The 19,213-nt window shown below is 41.3% G+C and overlaps 1 protein-coding gene and 1 long non-coding RNA gene across 5 annotated transcripts in view; one reads left to right on the top strand and one right to left on the bottom strand.

The window, feature by feature from the left end:
• sema3ab (sema domain, immunoglobulin domain (Ig), short basic domain, secreted, (semaphorin) 3Ab) overlaps positions 1–19,213 on the bottom strand; it is a 412,514-nt gene that overhangs the window by 131,829 nt on the left and 261,472 nt on the right. For all 4 annotated transcript variants that reach the window (XM_043714215.1, XM_043714218.1, XM_043714217.1 and 1 more), the window contains one exon: positions 15,142–15,204. In XM_043714215.1, coding sequence (XP_043570150.1) covers positions 15,142–15,204 — 63 coding nt within the window. The remainder of the gene's footprint in view (positions 1–15,141; positions 15,205–19,213) is intronic.
• Positions 13,767–18,512, top strand: LOC122561886. Its single transcript, XR_006315136.1, has 3 exons — positions 13,767–13,893; positions 14,328–14,387; positions 18,252–18,512. It is a non-coding gene; the product is annotated as an uncharacterized LOC122561886 (long non-coding RNA).

The following is a 19,213-nucleotide window of genomic DNA, read 5'->3' as shown; positions in this document are numbered from 1 at the left end:
GCCACCCAGGTCAATAGCACTGATAAGAAGGCATACAGTGTGTTAGGTTTCATTGGTAGAGGAGGAGAAAGTGAGGACTGCCGATGCTGGAGATCAGAGATGAAAATGTGTTGCTGGAAAAGTGCAGCAGGTCAGGCAGCATCTAAGGAGCAGGAGAATCGACGTTTCGGGCATGAGCCCTTCTTCAGGAAGAACGGCTCATGCCCGAAACGTTGATTCTCCTGCTCCTTGGATGCTGCCTGACCTGCTGCGCTTTTCCAGAAACACATTTTCAGCTTCACTGGTAGAGGAATTGAGTTCCGGAGCTGTGATGTCATGCTGCAACTGAACAAAACGCTAGTGCGGCCACACTTGGAATATTGTGTACAGTTCTGGTCGCCCCATTACAGGAAGGATGTGGAAGCATGAGAAAAGGTGCAGAGGAGATTTACCAGGATGTTGCCTGGTCTGGAGGGAAGGTCTTATGAGGAAAGGCTGAGAGACTTGGGTCTGTTCTCATTGGAGAGAAGAAGGCTAAGAGGGGATTTGATAGAGACATACAAGATGATCAGAGGATTAGGTAGGGTGGGCAGTGAGAGTCTTTTTCCCAGGATGATGATGTTGGCTTGTAAGAGGGGGCATAACTACAAATTGAGGGGTGATAGATTTAAGACAGATGTCAGAGGCAAGTTCTTTACCCAGAGAGTGGTAAGGGTCAATGTATTTAACTCAACCACATTAGGGACATTTAAATAGCCCTTGGATAATCATATGGATGTTAGATTAGATTAGATTACTTACAGTGTGGAAACAGGCCCTTCAGCCCAACAAGTCCACACCGACCCGCCGAAGCACAACCCACCCACACCCATTCCCGTACATTTACCTCTTCGCCTAACATTACGGACAATTTAGCATGGCCAATTCACCTAACCTGCGCATTTTTGGACTGTGGGAGGAAACCAGAGCACCTGGAGGAAACCCACGCAGACACAGGGAAAATGTGGGATAGTGTAGGGGGATGGGCTTAGATTAGTTCACAGGTCGGCGCAGCATCGAAGGCTGAATGGCCTGTTCTGTGCTGTATTGATCTACATTCTATGTTCTCTGTTCTATGTATATTCCAGTTTCCCCAGTGACACGAGAACCCACAAACTTCTGATTCAGACACAAAGTGCGACTACTCCCAGCAGTCTTAACAACAATAAGTAATGGGCGACTTTAACCTTTATCTGATTGTTATTATGTAATAAACTATATATTGTTCAAACAAGAACCTCTTCTTGTAAGACTCACTAGTGGTTGCTCCTCTGTTACTGTAACGTTAGACCCACTCAGGAATACAAACAACAAAGAACCTTACAGCACAGGAACAGGCCTTTCAGCCCTCCAAGCCTGCGCCGATCCAGATCCTCTATCTAAACCTATTTTCTAAGGATCTGTGTCCCTTTGCTCCCTGCCCATACATGTATCTGTCTAGATACATCTTAAGTGACGCTATCATTCCTGCTCCTACCACCTCCGCTGGCAAAGCGCTCCGAACCCCCACCACCCTCTGCATGAAGAACTTTCCACGCATATCTCCCCTAAACCTTTCCCCTCTCACTTTGAACTCATGACCCCTAGTAATTGAGTTCCCCACTCTGGGAAAAAACTCCTTGCTATCCACCCTGTCAGTACCTCTCATGATTTTGTAGGCATCAATCAGGGGCCCCCCTCAACCTCCTTCTTTCTAATGAAAACAATCCTAATTTACTCAAGCTTTCCTCATAGCTAGCACCCTCCATACCAGGCAATATCCTGGCAAACCTCTTCTGCACCCTCTCTAAAGTGTCCACATCCTATTAGTAATGTGGCGCCCAGAACTGGACGGAGTATTCCAAATGTGGCCGAACCAAAGTCTTATACAACTGTAACATGACCTGCCAACTCTTGTAACTCAATACCCCATCCAATGAAGGAAAACATGCCATATGCCTTCTTGACCACTGTACTGACCTGCGTTGCCACCTTCAGGGTACAATGGACCTGAACACCCAGATCTCTCTGTACATCAATTTTCTCCAGGCCATTTCCATTTATTGTATAGTTCGCTATTGAATTGCATCTCCAAAATGGATCACCTCACATTTGCCCGCATTTAACTCCATCTGCCATTTCTCTGCCCAATTCTCCAATCTATCTATAGTCTGTTGTATTCTCTGATAGTCTTCATTATCTGCTACTCCACCAATCCTAGTGTCATCTGAAAACTTGCTAATGGGGTAGCCTAAACCTTCCTCCAAATCATTTATGTATATCACAAACACGGTCCCAGCACAGATCCCTGTGGAACACTACTGGTCACAGATCTCCATTTTGAGAAACTCTCTTCCACTACCACTCTCTCTGTCTCCAGTTGTCTATCCATCGAGTTAGAACCCCATGCGACCCCATGCAACTTCACATTCTTCGTCAGCCTACCATGGAGAACCTTATCAAACACCTTTGTGGGCGGCACGGTGGCACAGTGGTTAGCACTGCTGCCTCACAGCGCCTGAGACCCGGGTTCAATTCCCGCCTCAGGCGACTGACTGTGTGGAGTTTGCACGTTCTCCCCGTGTCTGCGTGGGTTTCCTCCGGGTGCTCCGGTTTCCTCCCACAGTCCAAAGATGTGCAGGTCAGGTGAATTGGCCATGCTAGATTGCCCATGGTGTTGGGTATGGGGTAAATGTAGGGGTATGGGTGTGTTGCGCTTCGGCGGGTCAGTGTGGACTTGTTGGGCCAAAGGGCCTGTTTCCACACTGTAATGTAATCTAATCTAAAAACCTTACTGAAGTCCATGTATATGCCATCTACATTCCTTCCCTCATTAATCAACTTTGTCACTGCTTCAAAGAATGCTATTAGGTTTGTAAGACATGGCCTTCCCTGAACAAAACCATGCTGCCTATCACTGATAAGACCATTTTCTTCCAAATGGGTATATATTCTTTCCCTTTGTATCTTCTCCAGCAGCTTCCCTACCACTGACATAAGGCTCACAGGTCTGTAATTACCTGGATTGTCCCTGCTACCCTTCTTCAAGAAGGGGACAACATTAGCAATTCTCCAGTCCTCGGGGACCTCCACTGAGTTCAAGGAATAGAGGGTTAGGGTTAGAAGGACCCCACAAATCCCACATGAACCTCTTTTATTGTTGAAAGATAGTTAAATATTTTGACAGAGCAAAATTACAAGACGTTGATTTTAATGAAAAAGACAATTTCATTCCAATAGCTGAAACATTTATTTTGTTTCTAGATTTATTATAGTTGATAATCTTCTCCATCTGGTTAGTTTATCTGTGGAATGAATATTAATGACACATTTTTCTCAGTCTGGAAAACAGATGGAAAGTGAAATATGATTGTACAGTGAGATTGAATGGATGGCAGGGACAGTCATAATGAATATTACATGCCAATTGTTGTAATTCACCTGATCAACATGAAGCAATCCTGTGACCAAACAGATTCTTAATCACCTTTTAAACTGAGAATCATTCAGTAGTTTGATGTTGTTTTAACCAGATTGACATGATTTGACTCAATTTGTTTTATTCAAAATTAGATAGAAATAATTGAATTGTTGTGGACTATATTTTCACCGGGCTCACATGCTAAAAGTAGGGATATCTGGTACAGAAAGCACTAATAGATTGTAAACATACACAAAAACAGAAATTGCTGGAAAAGCTCAGCAGGTCTAGCACCATCTGTGAAGAGAAAGGAGAGTTAATGTTTCGGATCCAGTGACCCTTCCTCAGAATTGATGGTCACTCGGAAAGTGTTGGTTTATATGCAGAAAATAGGTTGGAAAGAGGGGGTAAAGAGTAAATGATAGGTGGGGATAAAGCCCAAAGAGAGAGAAGAGCAGTTGGACAGACAAAGGAGTGGATAACATTCTGGCTGGGAGGGTGAATAGCTGTTAATGAAGACTGTTAGTGACTAACAATAGGGAGTATGTAATAGCAGATTATGTGATTACAAGGCCTGTTGTTTGGGGATCGGGACTAGAACATGGGAGATTTCAGGCCCGAAAATTATTGAATTCTCGATATTGAATCCAGAGGGCTGCAGGGTCCCCATGTGGAAAATGAGGTGCTGTTCTTCCAACTTGTGCTGAAATTCACTGGAACTCTACATCAAGCCTGAGACAGAGATGTTGGCCAGGAAACAGGGTGGGGAATTAAAGTGGTAGGCAACAGGAAGCTCAGTGCTATTTTTGCAGGCAGAATGTAGATATTCTATGAAGTGGTCACCCAGTCTAAGCTTTGTTTCCCCAATGTAGAGAAGACCACGTTGGGAACAGTGAAAGTATACATAGAAACAAACAAACATTGCAGCGCAGTACCGGCCCTGCAGCCCTCAATGTTGTGCCGACCTGTGAAATCAATCTGAAGCCCATCTAACCTACACTATTCTGATCTCATCCATATATTTATTAAATGACCATTTAAATGCCCTTAAAGTTGGTGAGTCTATTACTGCTGCAGGCAGTGCTTTCCAAGCCCTGACTACTCTGAGAAAAGAAACTATCTCTGACATCTGTCCTATATCTATCATCCCTAATTTAAAGCTACATCCCCTCATGCTAGCTATCACTATCCGAGGAAAAAGGCTTTCACTGTCCTCCCTATCTAACCTTCTGATTTGTTTGTATATCTTAAAGTGTTATAAGTCGCCTCTCAACCTACTTCTCTAATGAAAACAGCCTCAAGTCCCTCAGCCTTTCTTCATAAGACTTTCTCTCCAGACAAGGCAGCACCCTGGTAAATCTCCTCTGAATGCTTTCCAAAGCTTCCACGTCCTTCCTATAATGTGGTGACCAAGACTGTACACAATACTCCACACCAGAGTTTTGTACAACTGCAGCATGACCTTGTGGCTCCGAAACTCAATCCCTCTACCAATAAAAGCCATCACACCGTATGTTTTCTTAACAATCCTATCAACCTGGGTGGCAACTTCCGGGGATCTATGTACATGGACACCGAGATCTCTCTGCTCATCTACTTTACCAAGAATCATACCATTAGCCCAGTACTCTGTATTCCTGTTGCTCCTACCAAAGTGAAATCACCTCACATGTTTCTGCATTAAACTGCATTTGCCACCTCTCAGCCCAGCTCTGCAGCTTATCTATGTCCCTCTGGGTGGCACAGTGTTCAGCACTACTGCTTTACAGCGCCAGAGACCCGGGTTCAATTCCTGCCTAAGGCAACTGTCTGTGTGGAGTTTGCACATTCTCCCAGTATCTGCGTGGGTTTCCTCTGGGTGCTCCGGTTTCCTCCCACAGTCCAAAAATGTGCAGGTCAGGTGAATTGGCCAAGTTAAATTGCCGGTAGTGTTAGGTGAAGAGGTAAATGTAGGGAAATGGATTTGGGGGGATTGCTCTTCGGAGGGTCGGTGTGGACTTGTTGGGCCAAAGGGCCTGTCTCCACACTGTAAGTAATGTAATCTAATCTCTGTATCCTGCAACATCCTTTGGCACTATCCACAACTCCACCAACCTTCGGGTCATCCGCACATTCATTAACCCATCCTTCTATGCCCTCAGCCAGGTCATTTATAAAAATGACAAATAGCAGTGGACCCAAAACAGATCCTTGTAGTACCCCACTAGTAACTGAACCCCATGATGAACATTCCCATCAACCACCACCCTTTGTCTTCTATCAGCTAGCCAATTTCTGATCCAATTCGCTAAATCGCCCTCAATCCCATGTCTCAGTATTTTGTGCAATAGCCTACCATTGGGAACACCTTACTGAAATCCATATCCACCACATCAACCGCTTTACCCTCATTCACCTGTTTGGCCAATGTTACAAAGAAGGTTGTACATGTGGCTACAGGGATGGTGCAGGAGGGAGAGATTTGGATATTTGGATAATTGGAGCTCATTCTGGAGTAGGTGGGACCTCTACAAATAGGATGGTCTTACCTGAACCAGAGGGGTACCAATATCCTGGAGGAGAAATTTGCTAATTTTTTGGTGGGGGGGGGGGAGGGGGTTAAGGGGTTAAACTAATTCAGCAGGGGGATGGGAACCTGAATTGTAGCTCCAGTGTACAGGAGGTTGAGAGGGGTGAGGTCAGATATAAGGTTGAAGGTTGCAAGAGGGCACCAGCAGGCAGGAAGGTGGGTTTGAGGTGTGCCTACTTCAACACCAGGAGCATCTGGAATAAGGTGGGTGAACTTGCAGCATGGATAGGTACCTGGGATTTCGATGTTTTGGTCATTTCAGAGACATGGCTGGAGCAGGGACAGGAATGGTTATTGCAGGTTGTTGCAGAATTTAGATGTTACAGTGAGAACAGGGAAGATGGTAAAAGAGGCAGAGGTGTGCCATTGTTCGTCAAGGACAGTATTAGGATAGCAGAAAGGTCATTTGAAGACTTGTCCACTGAGGTAGTATGGGCTGAGGTTGGAAAGAGGAAAGGAGAGGTTACTCTGTTGGGAGTTTTCTTTAGGATTCCAAATAGTTCCAGAAATGTAGAGGAAAGGATAGCAAATATGATTCTGGACAAGAGCGAAAGTGACAAGATAATTGTTATGGCGGAGTTTAACTTTGTAATATTGACTGGAAATACTATAGTTCAAGTACTTTAGATGGATCAGTTTTTGTCCAATGTGTGCAGGAGTTTCCTGATATAGTATGTAGACAGGCCAAAAAGGGGCGAGGCCATATTGGATTTGGTACTGGGTAATGAACCCAGCCAGGTGTTAGATTTGGAGGTAGGTGAGCACTTGATAGCGATCACAATTCAGTTATGTTTACTTTAGCAATGGAAAGGGATAGGTATATACTGTAGGTCAAGAGTTATTGCTTGAGGAAAGGCAATTATGATGCAATTAGGCAAAATTTAAGATACATAGAATGAGGAAGAAAATTGCAGGGGATGGGCACAATTGAAATATGGAGCTTATTTAATGAACAGCTACTGTGAGTCCTTGATAAGTATGTACTTGTCAGGCAGGGAGAAAGTGGTTGAGTGAGGGAGCCATAGTTTACTAAGGAAGTTGAATCTCTTGTCAAGAGGAAGAAGGTGGCTTATTTTAGGATGAGATGTGAAGGTTCAGTTCGGGCACTTAAGAGTTACAAGTTAGCCAGGAAAGAGTTAAAGAGAGAGATAAGAAGAGCCAGGAAGGAGATGAGAACTCATTGACAGATAGGATCAAGGAATGCAGTACGCTAGATTGTGAGAAGTGCAGATAGAGTGCTGCTTCACCTGGAAGGTATGTTTGAGCCCTTGGATTCTGAGGAGGGGTAGATAAATGGTCAGGTGTTGCACCTTCAGCAGTTGCAGTGGAAGATCCCTTGGGGGAGTGAAAGGAGAGTGGACCAGAGTGTCCTAGAGGAAATGGTGACTGTGGAAGGTGGACAAGAGAGGGGAGGGGAATGTGTCTGGTGGCAGCACCTTGTTGGAGGTGGTGGAAATGGCGGCTGATGATCTTCTCGATGTGGATGCTGATGGGATGGTAGGTAAGGATAAGGAGAACCCTAATGCTGTTGCAGGAGGGAACAGAGGGGGTGAGGGCAGCAGTGAGGGAAATGGGTTGGACCTGGTTGAGCCCCTGTCAACAATGGTGCTGGGGAATCCTCGGCTGAGGAAGAAGGTGGACATTTTGAAGGCTCCCTTGTCAAATTTGGCCTCATTGGAACATATACGTTGGAGATAGAGGAACTAGGAGAATGGAATGGAGTCTTTACAGGAAACAGGGTGTGAGGGTGTACAGCCCAGGTAGCTACAGGAGTCAGTGGGTTTATCATTGAGATGAGTGGCCAATCTATCCCAGTATTGGAAATAGAGATGTCGAGGAAAGGAAGGGATGAGTCAGAGATGGACCAGGTGAAAGTGAGGGCAGGGTGGAAATTGAAAATAAAATCAATGAACTTTTCCACTTCTGGATGAGAGAGGGATGTACTGGCAGAAGAGTTGTGGGTGGTGGGCCAGAATAGGACTGGAATAAGGAATGGTCCACATACACCGCAGAGACAGAACTGCTATTATTAAAGGGATGGACAATGGCTACTTTCCTTGACAGAAATTCTCACGTCCTGAGAATAAATCAAAAGGAACATAATAAACTTAGTCAACAACTTGTAGTGTTAACAGGCACCAAGAATCTTACATGCCAGCTACTTAAAATGTTCATCCATTACATGAAAGTTGGTTACTGTCTGCCTTTGTAAATTCTGGGTTTTTCAGTCTACTTTCTGCTTTCTACTATAGATTTGCTCTGCCCCAGAAGGCTGTGGAGGCCAAGTCTCTGGATACTTTCAAGAAAGAGTTGGATAGAAGGATAGTGGAATCAAGGGTTATGGGGATAAGGCAGGAACAGGATACTGATTGGGGATGATCAGCAATGATCATATTGAATGGTGGTGCTGGCTCGTAGGGCAGAATGGCCTACTCCTGCACCTATTGTTTATTGTCTATTGATTTCTGATTAGATTGTCATTAGAAATGTTTGCTTACGCTTGGCTTGGCTATGGAACAATTTCACTGCAGAAATGGCAGTCTGGTAGGTGCATGTATGGGGCTGCAATGCAAGGGAAGGCAGTGAGGCAGGAGGGAGTTGGAGCTTTTGGATAAAGGAGAAGGGTGAGGGCATCCTGCAGGAGGCAGGTCTTCAGGAGAACTTCCTGGGGGAGCTCGGCAGATTACATTCCTGTGTAACCATAGTTACACTCAGCCAGCCCCTCTGAGACATATATATCCAAACTAAGGGCAGGAGTGATGTGACAATTAACCAATCAGCCAAGATGGCAGCTCTCTGAGCTTCCAAGGCAGCAGTGGGCAGTTGAGATGCTGTCACTAAAACCTCAGCAAAATGCATCTGTAAATATATTCCAACTGTAGCCCTATCACTTATTTTAGGACAATTGTTTGGTTCATTAAGCTGCAGGTGAACAAGCATTCACATTTCTGAAGATGAAACATACCAGGCTTGAAATGTAGCAGAAATAATACAGTTTTGAAGGAGGCCATTCAGCCCCATATCCTGCACTGGTTCTATTATCTGATATCAATCTCCCTCCTTTTAGCATTTTCCTGCACAAAACTACTATCCAATAAAAAGTGATATCCTCTTGAATGCCTCAGTTGAACCTGCTTCCATTATATTTGACACCCTAACTACCCACATTATCCTAGCCTCAATTGATATAACTTTAAATAATAGAATCCCTACAGTGGGAAACAGGCTATTTGGCTCAACAAATCCACACACACGCACCAACCCTCTGGAGTAACCCTTCCCCTCCTAATCTATTACTCTACATTTATCCCTGTCTAATGCACTTAACCTATATTATGAGCAATTTAGTATGGCCAAGCCACCTAACCTGCACATGTTTGGAATGTGGGAGAAAATTGGAGGAAATTCGTGTAGACACAGGGAAAATGTTCCAACTCCACACAGACAGTCGCCCGAGGCTGGAATCGAACCAGGTTCCGAGCACTGTGAGGCAGTAGTGCGAGCCACTGTGCCACCACACTTATTCCCTTTTATTCTTGTTTCTTATACAAGCAGAAACAGTTCACCCTCTCTACACTGTTCCTGATTTTGGAGGCATCTGTCAGATCTCCTCTCAGCCATCCTCTCTCCCCACAGATACTGAATGACCTACTGAGCTTTCCCAATGTTCTCCATGTTTATTTCAGATTTTAAGCATTTGCAATAATTTGCTTTTAGTCAAGCATCCAAGCTTGTTATTCATTTAACTAGATATGATTGAACATTTTTCAGGATGTAGTTTTCGTGCTACATGACAATATCAACATTTAGAATATTTCTCAGAACAATTACCAGTGACATGACAGATAGAAATCTACTCAGTGTTCTCCAACAGAATTTTAAAAAAGTTGGACTGGTAGAAAAAAGAATTCCACTGATAAATTCTGTCAAAGTAAATGTCAATAGTCATAGATAAACATCAGAATCATTTAGTCAGGAGCCCCTTGATATTTGTGGAGTAATTTCTATAGTGAATGTTTCAAATATTGAATATTTTTTTCTGTTGACTTCAAGGATATGAATTATTGAAGCTCCAATATAATTTGGTTCATTTGAACAGTGATTACTAGTAAGCAGTTACATTTGGAGGAATCAGAATTCACAATGATAGGTCAATTGCAGAGAGTCTATGGAATACAGAGCTACAGCATCATCATTTCACTTTCAAAGTCCAGTCTGGCTTGAGTCTGTGCTGTCATGGTGAAAGCATTCATCTTACTGCCAGATCATTGAAGAGGTGAACTTATTTACCTTTAATAATGCCAGAACTTGGTTTTGAGGAAAACTTTGAAGTGGTTTTTATTGGATACCTTTATCCCATGCCAGAAGAAATTCTGACAATTGAAAAGAAACATGAACACACACCTTTTACGTTTCTGTCAAGCCATCATGACTTTGGCTATTGATGAACTTAATATATTTATAAAAATTCTCATAATAAATATCCTATAATTAATGTGTGTTTAACATCCTTCAAATATTTAATGTTTTATAAAATAAGTATTTACATTCATCAATCTTACTTCAAAGACATTTAGAGCTATCAATCAAATTGTCAACTGACAGACAATACACTTGGATATCTATAGTTTGTGAATTCAACCATGCAACACAAATCCTGTAATGGCTTATGTCAACAGGCAGAGTGAAATAGCATGCACCTTTTAACAACACTGACAGTTTATTTTCTCCTATCTTGAAAAGATGGGAGATTTAAATAAATTGACAGCTTGACAGACCTCTTGACATATTGCTTTGACATTTCCAATAAACCTGACAGTTCCAGTGACTTTATCCACTTTGCACTCACCTTTATGTCTCCTTTCGTAATTCCAAATGCACTTTTGCTCTGCTAAAAGACACCTCACTTCTCCCAAAAGACTTTCTGGGACTTTAGTCAAGAAGGCTGCCCAATCTCCCAAAGAACTCTGGTAGGTTTAGACTATCTCCTGAAAGTTTTTGGACATCAGCCAGTGAAATGACATCTAACGAAAGGCAGCTGCAATTTACCATAGCTCCGAGGTTTTACGTTACCCACACATACAGCTTTGGAAATTGAAGAAAATACATGTGGATGCTGGGAGTGTGCAATGAAACACAAAGCACTGGTGATGCACAAGCTGGTCAGTTAACAATTGAATGAGACTAAGACAGGCTATTGTCCCAAACGTAGCTTCTTCAAAAACCCTGTGTCAAACCAGAGTCTGAGCCAAATCATAAATATTGTTAAAACCTGAAGCTATTTATGCCTTTTTGAATCCTGCTACGTTTTTAGTACAGTAACACTTTGTCTATCATGGTCACACCACTGCTTTCTCAAGACAATTCACAGTTAGAACGTTGCTTTCCAACAGGTTCCCAGTTCTACATTAAACTACATTTAACATCAATCTCAAATCAAATCAGTAACATGGCTTGGAGTGAAGAAAGGAAACAATGCAATTTTGACAAATTATGTTTTATTTCCCCCAAATGTCAATGATTTATGTTTTTTAAATTAAACATCGATGGTCCTGAAAGTGAGTGGGATATTAGATACTCTGAGGAGAGGCATTCACAATAAAATTTCCACTAAATTCCATTTTTCTCCATTAGTCCTGAGCTCCGTACCTCTAGCCAGGAATTCTGATCACAGCTTTTTCAGAAATGCAGAGCATTGCTGAAATGAAACCAGATCTCCCAAAGTCAAGTCAAACCATATCCCCTTCTGCAGCAGACCCTGTGTCACGTTCAGGAATTTAAATATCTAGAAACACAGACTGACATTCCTTGACAGAAGCTGTCCCACTAAGTATGTAAACAAAGTATAGGGTCAGGGTGCCTGTTAGGTATGGGTTAGGGTGTCAGCTGGGGAAGGTGTCAGCTAGGTATGGTGCTGGCTGGATAGAGTGCCATATACATACGGTGCCAGGTAGGAAGATACCAGATGGGTAGAGTATCAGTTAAGTTGGGTGCCAGGTAAAGGCAGTGTCAGGTAAAGAGTGCACCAGGTATGTTTTGGGCAGGTAAGGGGTGATGGGTTGCAGAAGCCAATAGACAAGGTGGATGTCGAAGCTGGTGGACGAACAAGGAGTCAGGACCAGTGGCATAAGTTGTTGTTGGATCCCAAGAAAACAGGCTGGTAGCAGGGGATATCTGGGGAGGAGAGGTGTGTGGGTCTCTGGTCAGGTGAGAGTTGGCTGTCTGAGGTCAGTGTGGTGTAAGAGGTTTGGGAATGGTGTACTTGAGGGGTGATGGGTTATTATGAGGCATAGATAAGGTAAAAAGCAAACATTTTTTCTCTGGTGTTGGTAAAAGGACAGATTTTAAGGTGAAAGGAAATTTAATAGGGATCTTGGGTGTGCAACCTTTTCACCCAGAGGATGCTTCGCATGTGGAATGAACTGCCAGAGAAAGTGGGAGATGCAGGTGTAGTTACAACATTTAAAAGACATGAGTAGGAAAGGGTTTGAGGGATATGGGCCAAATGCAGGCAAATGGGACTAGATTAGTTTGGGAAACCTGGTGGGCATGGACAAGTTGGACCGAAGGGTCTGATCCTTGCTATATGACACTATGACTCTATTTGGAGTCAGCTGATTAATTGCCATAAGTCAGAGTTGCTCATCGGAATCTTAAATCTCCCAGGTAGCTCCCATGGAGTCTGCTGTGTCTGGGATTCTGTGGTTCTACAATAACTATCTGGTTGTTGGGTAGTGGGCCATGGTATCTGTGCCCGCTCATCCTTCAGTGAACATGACAAAAACTGCTGGCAGAATTGGAGCATAAATGGCACGGTGGCACAGTGGTTAGCACTGCTGCCTCACAGCACCAGAGACCTGGGTTCAATTCCCGCCTCAGGTGACTGACTGTGTGGAGTTTGCACATTCTCCCCGTGTCTGCATGGATTTCCTCCCTCAGTCCAAAAATGTGCAGGTTAGGTGAACTGGCCATGCTAAATTGCCCCCCGTGTTAGGTGAAGGGATAAATGTAGGGGAATGGGTCTGGGTGGGTTGTGCTTCGGCAGGTCGGTGTGGACTTGTTGGGCTGAAGGGCCTGTTTCCACACTGTAAGTAATCTAATCTAACCAGCAGACATACTGATCTATTATAACTACAGCAGGAGCAGTATTGTTTATAGATTGTAAATACTGACTGCATATTAATCACTGACTCCTGTCCAGAATACAAAAAAAATCACTCCCACAACTAAAACAGGCACCTGCCGTGAGATTGACACACAAGTGATTTACTCTCACGCACTACAAAATGTCTTGATATCCAACCTGATTCATCACTGATTAGGAAATACTCAAAATCTCATCAGGTCTTCCAAGCTTTTGGTAATTATAGTCTACTCCTGCTTGCCCCAACCTCAACGAATCACATGGCTGATGTTGGTGCTGATTCCCTGCCCTCAAATCCCCTTTTCCTGTCTCCGAATATTGGACATGTCAGTGACCACTTCTCTAATTGCCTGGTTGAGTTCCTCAAAAAGCCTAAGACAAAATAGTTGAACCTGCTCATTAAAGGTATAAAAATAAGTACAACTCCTAATGATATCGATGGCACTTGACATCCACAAAGTGACACTGAGACAGTCAGCTATGACATGTGTTGAGTGTGACCGATAGCGAGAGATATATCATGTGGCACAAACACATGCTGACTGAGAGACAGAATGTCTGCTCGTGTCCTCCTCTTGAACGCAGAGACACTGAACAATCTGAGCTGTTAGCTTCACTGCTGCTGTCATCAACAGCATGAGTTGACAGGTGCATTTTTGAGGGGCAGTATTGGATCAGGCACATTTCCCTTCACAAAAGACTTGACTACATCACCCAGATTCCTCCAGTTATCCAGAACAGATCAATGTATATCTGCTTCATGTAAGTGGGCAGCTGAGAGTCTGTTACAAACGTTTTTAGAAATACCAAGGCTCTTTCACTGTACCTCCCTGAACATTTCATTCTCACAGCCTGGTTTATAAAATATTTTACAAATAACTTGTTTTCAAGTTTACATCTGTTTACTAATATACATTTTAACATATTAGGTTTTAACAAACCAATTTTAGGATATTTCTCTGGGGGGGTCATTGCTTGAATTTATGCAAATGAGAATTACTGTGTCTTTCAAAATATTTCCAACAAACTATCTCAGCACTTCAACTGAACCACTTGGTTGTAATGCATGTCAGAACACAGTTAATTAAAAGATGTTGAAACAAGATATTGAAATAATTTACTTGCAAGCAGAAACTTGTATTTTATTTTCCCAAAGGCATTAAGAAAATCTGTTTATTTTTGGTTAAAATTTTCAGGTTGAAATCTAAAACCATCTCCACTGCCAATTAGGCAAGTTGTAGCAACTAGGTCAAGAGGTGAGTAATTCCTCATCTTCAAATATATTTATAGTGATAAGTGGGAGGAACAGGTTGGTAAGGAATCAGCGCAGTCTTTCTGGGAAAGACCTTGTCCCTGTGCTTCATGAAGCAAAATTGTAAATGGATCCTTCACCAATAAAGACCTGGTTAACAGTTACTGATACTTCAAAAATAGGACTATGCTGTCACTGTGTGAGATCTTCATTGCCATGTTATTAACATTAAAATTTAATCCCTCACCTAATTTTACAACTGGAAGTGAAGATAATTTCAACTTTCAAACTGAGGAGAGTTTGCTGTTCAGTGTCAACCATTTTTACCTTCTGGAAAAAGAAGGCTATCTACTCTTTAACCAGTAGAAATTCACAATGGACTTGTAAGAAACTTTACAGGGAGTGAAGGAGTTCCTGGCAATTTAGGTTAATGCTGACACCTGATGCCAATGCAAGGAATATGTGTATGAATGGGAAACTAAGTTATCAACATCTTCCTCTTGCTACTCGTAAAACATTCCTTCAAAGGTATATTATGATTGCAAAGTCTCAACCTGTCATTCTCCATCATCCAGTTTGGCCATGTATTCTGAATAAAATAATTCATGATCTAACTCTTCAACATCAAAGTGAACAGTTTATCCAGACGATCTGTTTCACTGACAGTGCGCTTGTCCTGTTGCTAAACTACAATATCAGTGTAACAGAATTAACAAAATAATAGACAAACTAGAATATCAGCAGAGTGTTATTCTTACCACAAGATCCTTTCCTGCCCATTTGCATTCATCTCTTCTGGTGGGTGTTGGAGGCCACACAATCTGAAACATCAGCCAAGAAATAAAACTGTTTTTAAGCATAATTATGACACTTTTCAATTTAGTTCAAATGTCATTCAGTTGTTTATAGTCCAGCAATTCCACTGTTCCTCTGAATCCTAAACAGTTTTCTGAACATTCAGGTAACTATCAAAGTGAAACTTGAAAATGCAAAATATCCATTTACTCAGATGTGCAACTCAATTTTAACTGTAATACAGGATCAAAATGAACTGTTAATGCTGTTTGGGTAGATTTGATTCTAAAGAACAGCATAAGAGTAAGGTGCTGGGCTTAAAGATTTTTGAACGTTATTAACTTCTTCCAACAGAATAAAGATGGAAATAAGGTTCTCTCTCTAGTGGTGCTTTGGGGATTGGCAAAATGGTGTTAGGAGAGTATACACAAGGATTTATAACATATCGATATTTACATTGTATTTTGTAATTACAAATACTTAACATGTTTGGATCAAACTCCTTCTTCATTAAATAAACATGTGCTAAGCAGATTATAATAGAGTCAAGCTTGTTGTCAAAAAATGACAGCAAGTTATTCTTGCAGTTAAGCAAAGGGAAACTGAGGGTGGGAAGTGCATGATGAGGACTGAAATTGGTTGATATTTCTGTTATGTTTTATTTTACACTTAATGAAAGGAAAGAATCTGTAATTTTCTGAAAATTTCCTTTAGAGGCAAGTTTGGTCATTTAATTTTGCCTTTTCTTCATCTTATAAACATTTAATGAACAGCATATGGAGACTAATAAACCATGAGGGGCTCTTACACTAACTGACATACTGCAATTGAAAACTGCAAAGAATAAATCTTACAACAAATTAATTGTACTTTTTAAATTGTTAATGTGTTACACTTTATATTGTGACATCTGTAATCTATGATAAGTGCTTATTGATATTACTTTAATTATTGCAGAACTTGATTTTGAAGCATTAGTTTTGCAGTTTCCTCTTTCAACAGCACAAATATGAAGTTTGTGTTTTTCATATTAAACTCATATACTTCATCTTTTTCATAAGTGTGCAAATAGCTCAGATGTATAACATCCCATAACAAATTGTTAAAGTCTTTAATTTATGACCATTTTCTATAATTTTCTACATAATGCTTCGAAAGATGAATTATGAATTATTGATAATAATTCCTCATGTTTTCAGTGCACTGAATATGTCAACTTGGTCAAACAACTAATTATACTGACACTAGAAGAAATATTTATAACATATTAAATAACGAGGCAGGGAAATAATTGAGTCCTTTAGCATTTGGTGAGGGAAAGAGAATATACTTGAAGAGAAGGGTATTGAGCCCAAAACACACTTAGAGTCATAGAGATATAGCACGGAAACACACCCTTTAGTCCAACTCGTCCATGCTGACCTTACATTGCTCAATTTAAATCCACTTTTCACAATCATTATAAAAAATATAAATGTTTTTGTTAAGATGCCAGATGGAGAAATTTGTTATATGTTTGTAACACAAATATCTCTATGATAAAACCCACAGCTCTATTATCTTAATCTTTAAATTGAAAATCCAAGTACCAGAACTTCAGAGTTGTTGAATTTATTTTACACAGAATGAAACATGTAGATTTTTTTTCAAATCAGCAACTCCCTTTATATAAATTACAAGACTGTTTGACAGACAAATTCAATATGTGACCACAGAGACAATTCTTTGATGTTTATTTTGAATTGCTTGGTGTGCCAGGAATGTAAAGTCATCTACGCCAATGGGTGGCCGATTGGGATCAGCTAAGTACCTTAAAAACATAGTTAAGTACAATATTTTTCTCCTTTTCCTGTTACTGAGTCTGGAATTTTCTGATACATGTGTGGGCTGATTGACACTCAGAGCAAAGACCCATTTCAGCCACTTGTAAGAAGTTTGACTTCATCAAGACATGTAAGTGAGCAATGGAACTTGTTTTCTTTTTCATTTTCCTCACAGACTTAAATGCAGCTTTGATAATACACAGGATAGAGTTCATTCCAGTGTTGCAGCAAAATGTTCCAAATCCACTCTCACATGACAGTATTCTATTGCATCAAAGGACTTCCACTCCTTAAGCAAACTATTTGTGCATCCGTCCAATCTTTTATCACAATTTCTTTCACTCAATAAGATGCAGATTAACCAACTAATCTAGTTCAGGCCCATACAAAGGGGGATCTTTCCAACAGAGGTTGTTTAAGGTTAAACTGAACTCCAAAGGTTAAGAATGTTAAAATTCTACACTCTTAGAACTTGTTTCATTCAGTAGTGCAGGACTTTAAGAATGATTCAATATTGCGTTACATTACTTTAACAGGCATCTTTTGTTTGAGAATACGGCATTGGAAATAATAAACTAGTTCGATTTGCATTATAAAATTATTAAATGCTCTCAAACTCTGGAATGTTTATTTGACCATGAACAGGAATAAACTATTTTAAGTTTGCAAATGTGTGCTCTCTCTCTCTCTTCAATTCAGTATTCATACATAATTATCGAGTGTATTTTACTATTCTCACTGGTATCTCTCAGTTAAGAGAAAGGATGTGCAAATTCATAGCCCATCAGTTTCTATTGAGTGGAAGTGGTGAAAGAGAACTGTTCTTTTCTGTGAAGTCTGGTAGGACTGACTTCACTCAAAGATCAGAAGCTAACAGGAATGTTTTGACAAGTGTGTATGTTTTTTATGATTAATAAATAATAACTTGCACAATGCCAAAGTAATTCATGTTCTGAATGGACAAGGACGGTGACAATTACTGCTATGGCAGTTACAGAATTACTGCAATTGCAGATGGAAAGCTCAAAAGCCTGTGTGAAATTGGAAGAATTTCTGGATCTAAGTTACTTCTGCAATCTGCTGAGAAGGAATGGTGGCACAGTCAGGGTCAACCAAGGCAGAGGAGCTGTCAGTGGAAATTGTTCAGATTTCAAGTTCGTGCAAACAGGTAGCTCAGCAATCTCTGCTGTGTGTGCTATAGGTGTGACTGGTCACACATGACTGACTGTGTTTCACTGGCTGTCTTTCAGAAGGGAATAAGAATCACTGCAAAGAGCTGATGGACAGCAACAAGTACAGACGAACTCGTTGGTGATGAGAAATTTAAATGAAAAGGCTTTGGGATCCTGAAAGAGAGAGAAGAATGTTCAGCACGTGCCCTGTTGAAAATTATTTCAACAAAAGTCAGCTAAAGCTAACATTTTTCACAAATTTCTTTCTACTGCCGTTTGATTCCTCAAAACCTCAGAGCAAAATATTCAAATGCTGTTCCAAAAATGTAGCCACCTTAACTTTAGCATCAGTTATCAATTAAAGTCACTGAAAATTAAAGCTTGTATTCTACTTTGAAGTATGAGATGTCTCTTCTGACTAAATGAAATGCTGCGTGTTTTCTAAGTCAACCACTCACTTCTTAACCACAAAGCTGTGGATTACTCTCTTATCATTGTATCTCTCTCAAATCCACCTGCCCAGCTGAAATGTGTTTTCTCAGTTTACACTGGAGCCAGTCTGGGCTGAACTGTCTCCCAGAAGCAGTAAGTGTTTCATTTCAGGATCTTTAACAACCTGCTGCGGCTTGTTTCTGTTAAAGAATTTCCTGAAATCAAAATGTTCCACTTCAATAAAAGTCTGTTGGATGCTTGTAAAAACGTACTTTTTGGAACATTGTTATTAACAGCAAATACAGAAAGCTCTACCAGACCCAATGAAAGAAATATATCAAACTGGAACAGTCATGAACTCTTTGGCCTTTTGAGGCTGTTATAGAGTCATAGAGATGTACAGCATAGAAACAGACCCTTTGGTCCAACCCGTCCATACCGACCAGATATCCCAACCCAATCTCGTCCCACCTGCCAGCACCCGGCACATATCCCTCCAAACCCTTCCTATTCATATACCCATCCAAATGCCTCTTAAATGTTACAATTGGACCAGCCTCCACCACATCCTCTGGCAGCTCATTCCATACACGTACCACCCTCTGCGT

The sequence above is a fragment of the Chiloscyllium plagiosum genome, chromosome 23 (genome assembly GCF_004010195.1).
Source record: "Chiloscyllium plagiosum isolate BGI_BamShark_2017 chromosome 23, ASM401019v2, whole genome shotgun sequence".
Lineage (NCBI taxonomy): Eukaryota > Metazoa > Chordata > Chondrichthyes > Orectolobiformes > Hemiscylliidae > Chiloscyllium > Chiloscyllium plagiosum.
The sequence above is the reverse complement of the archived record's forward strand: the minus strand, read 5'-3'. Positions and strand labels throughout refer to the sequence as shown.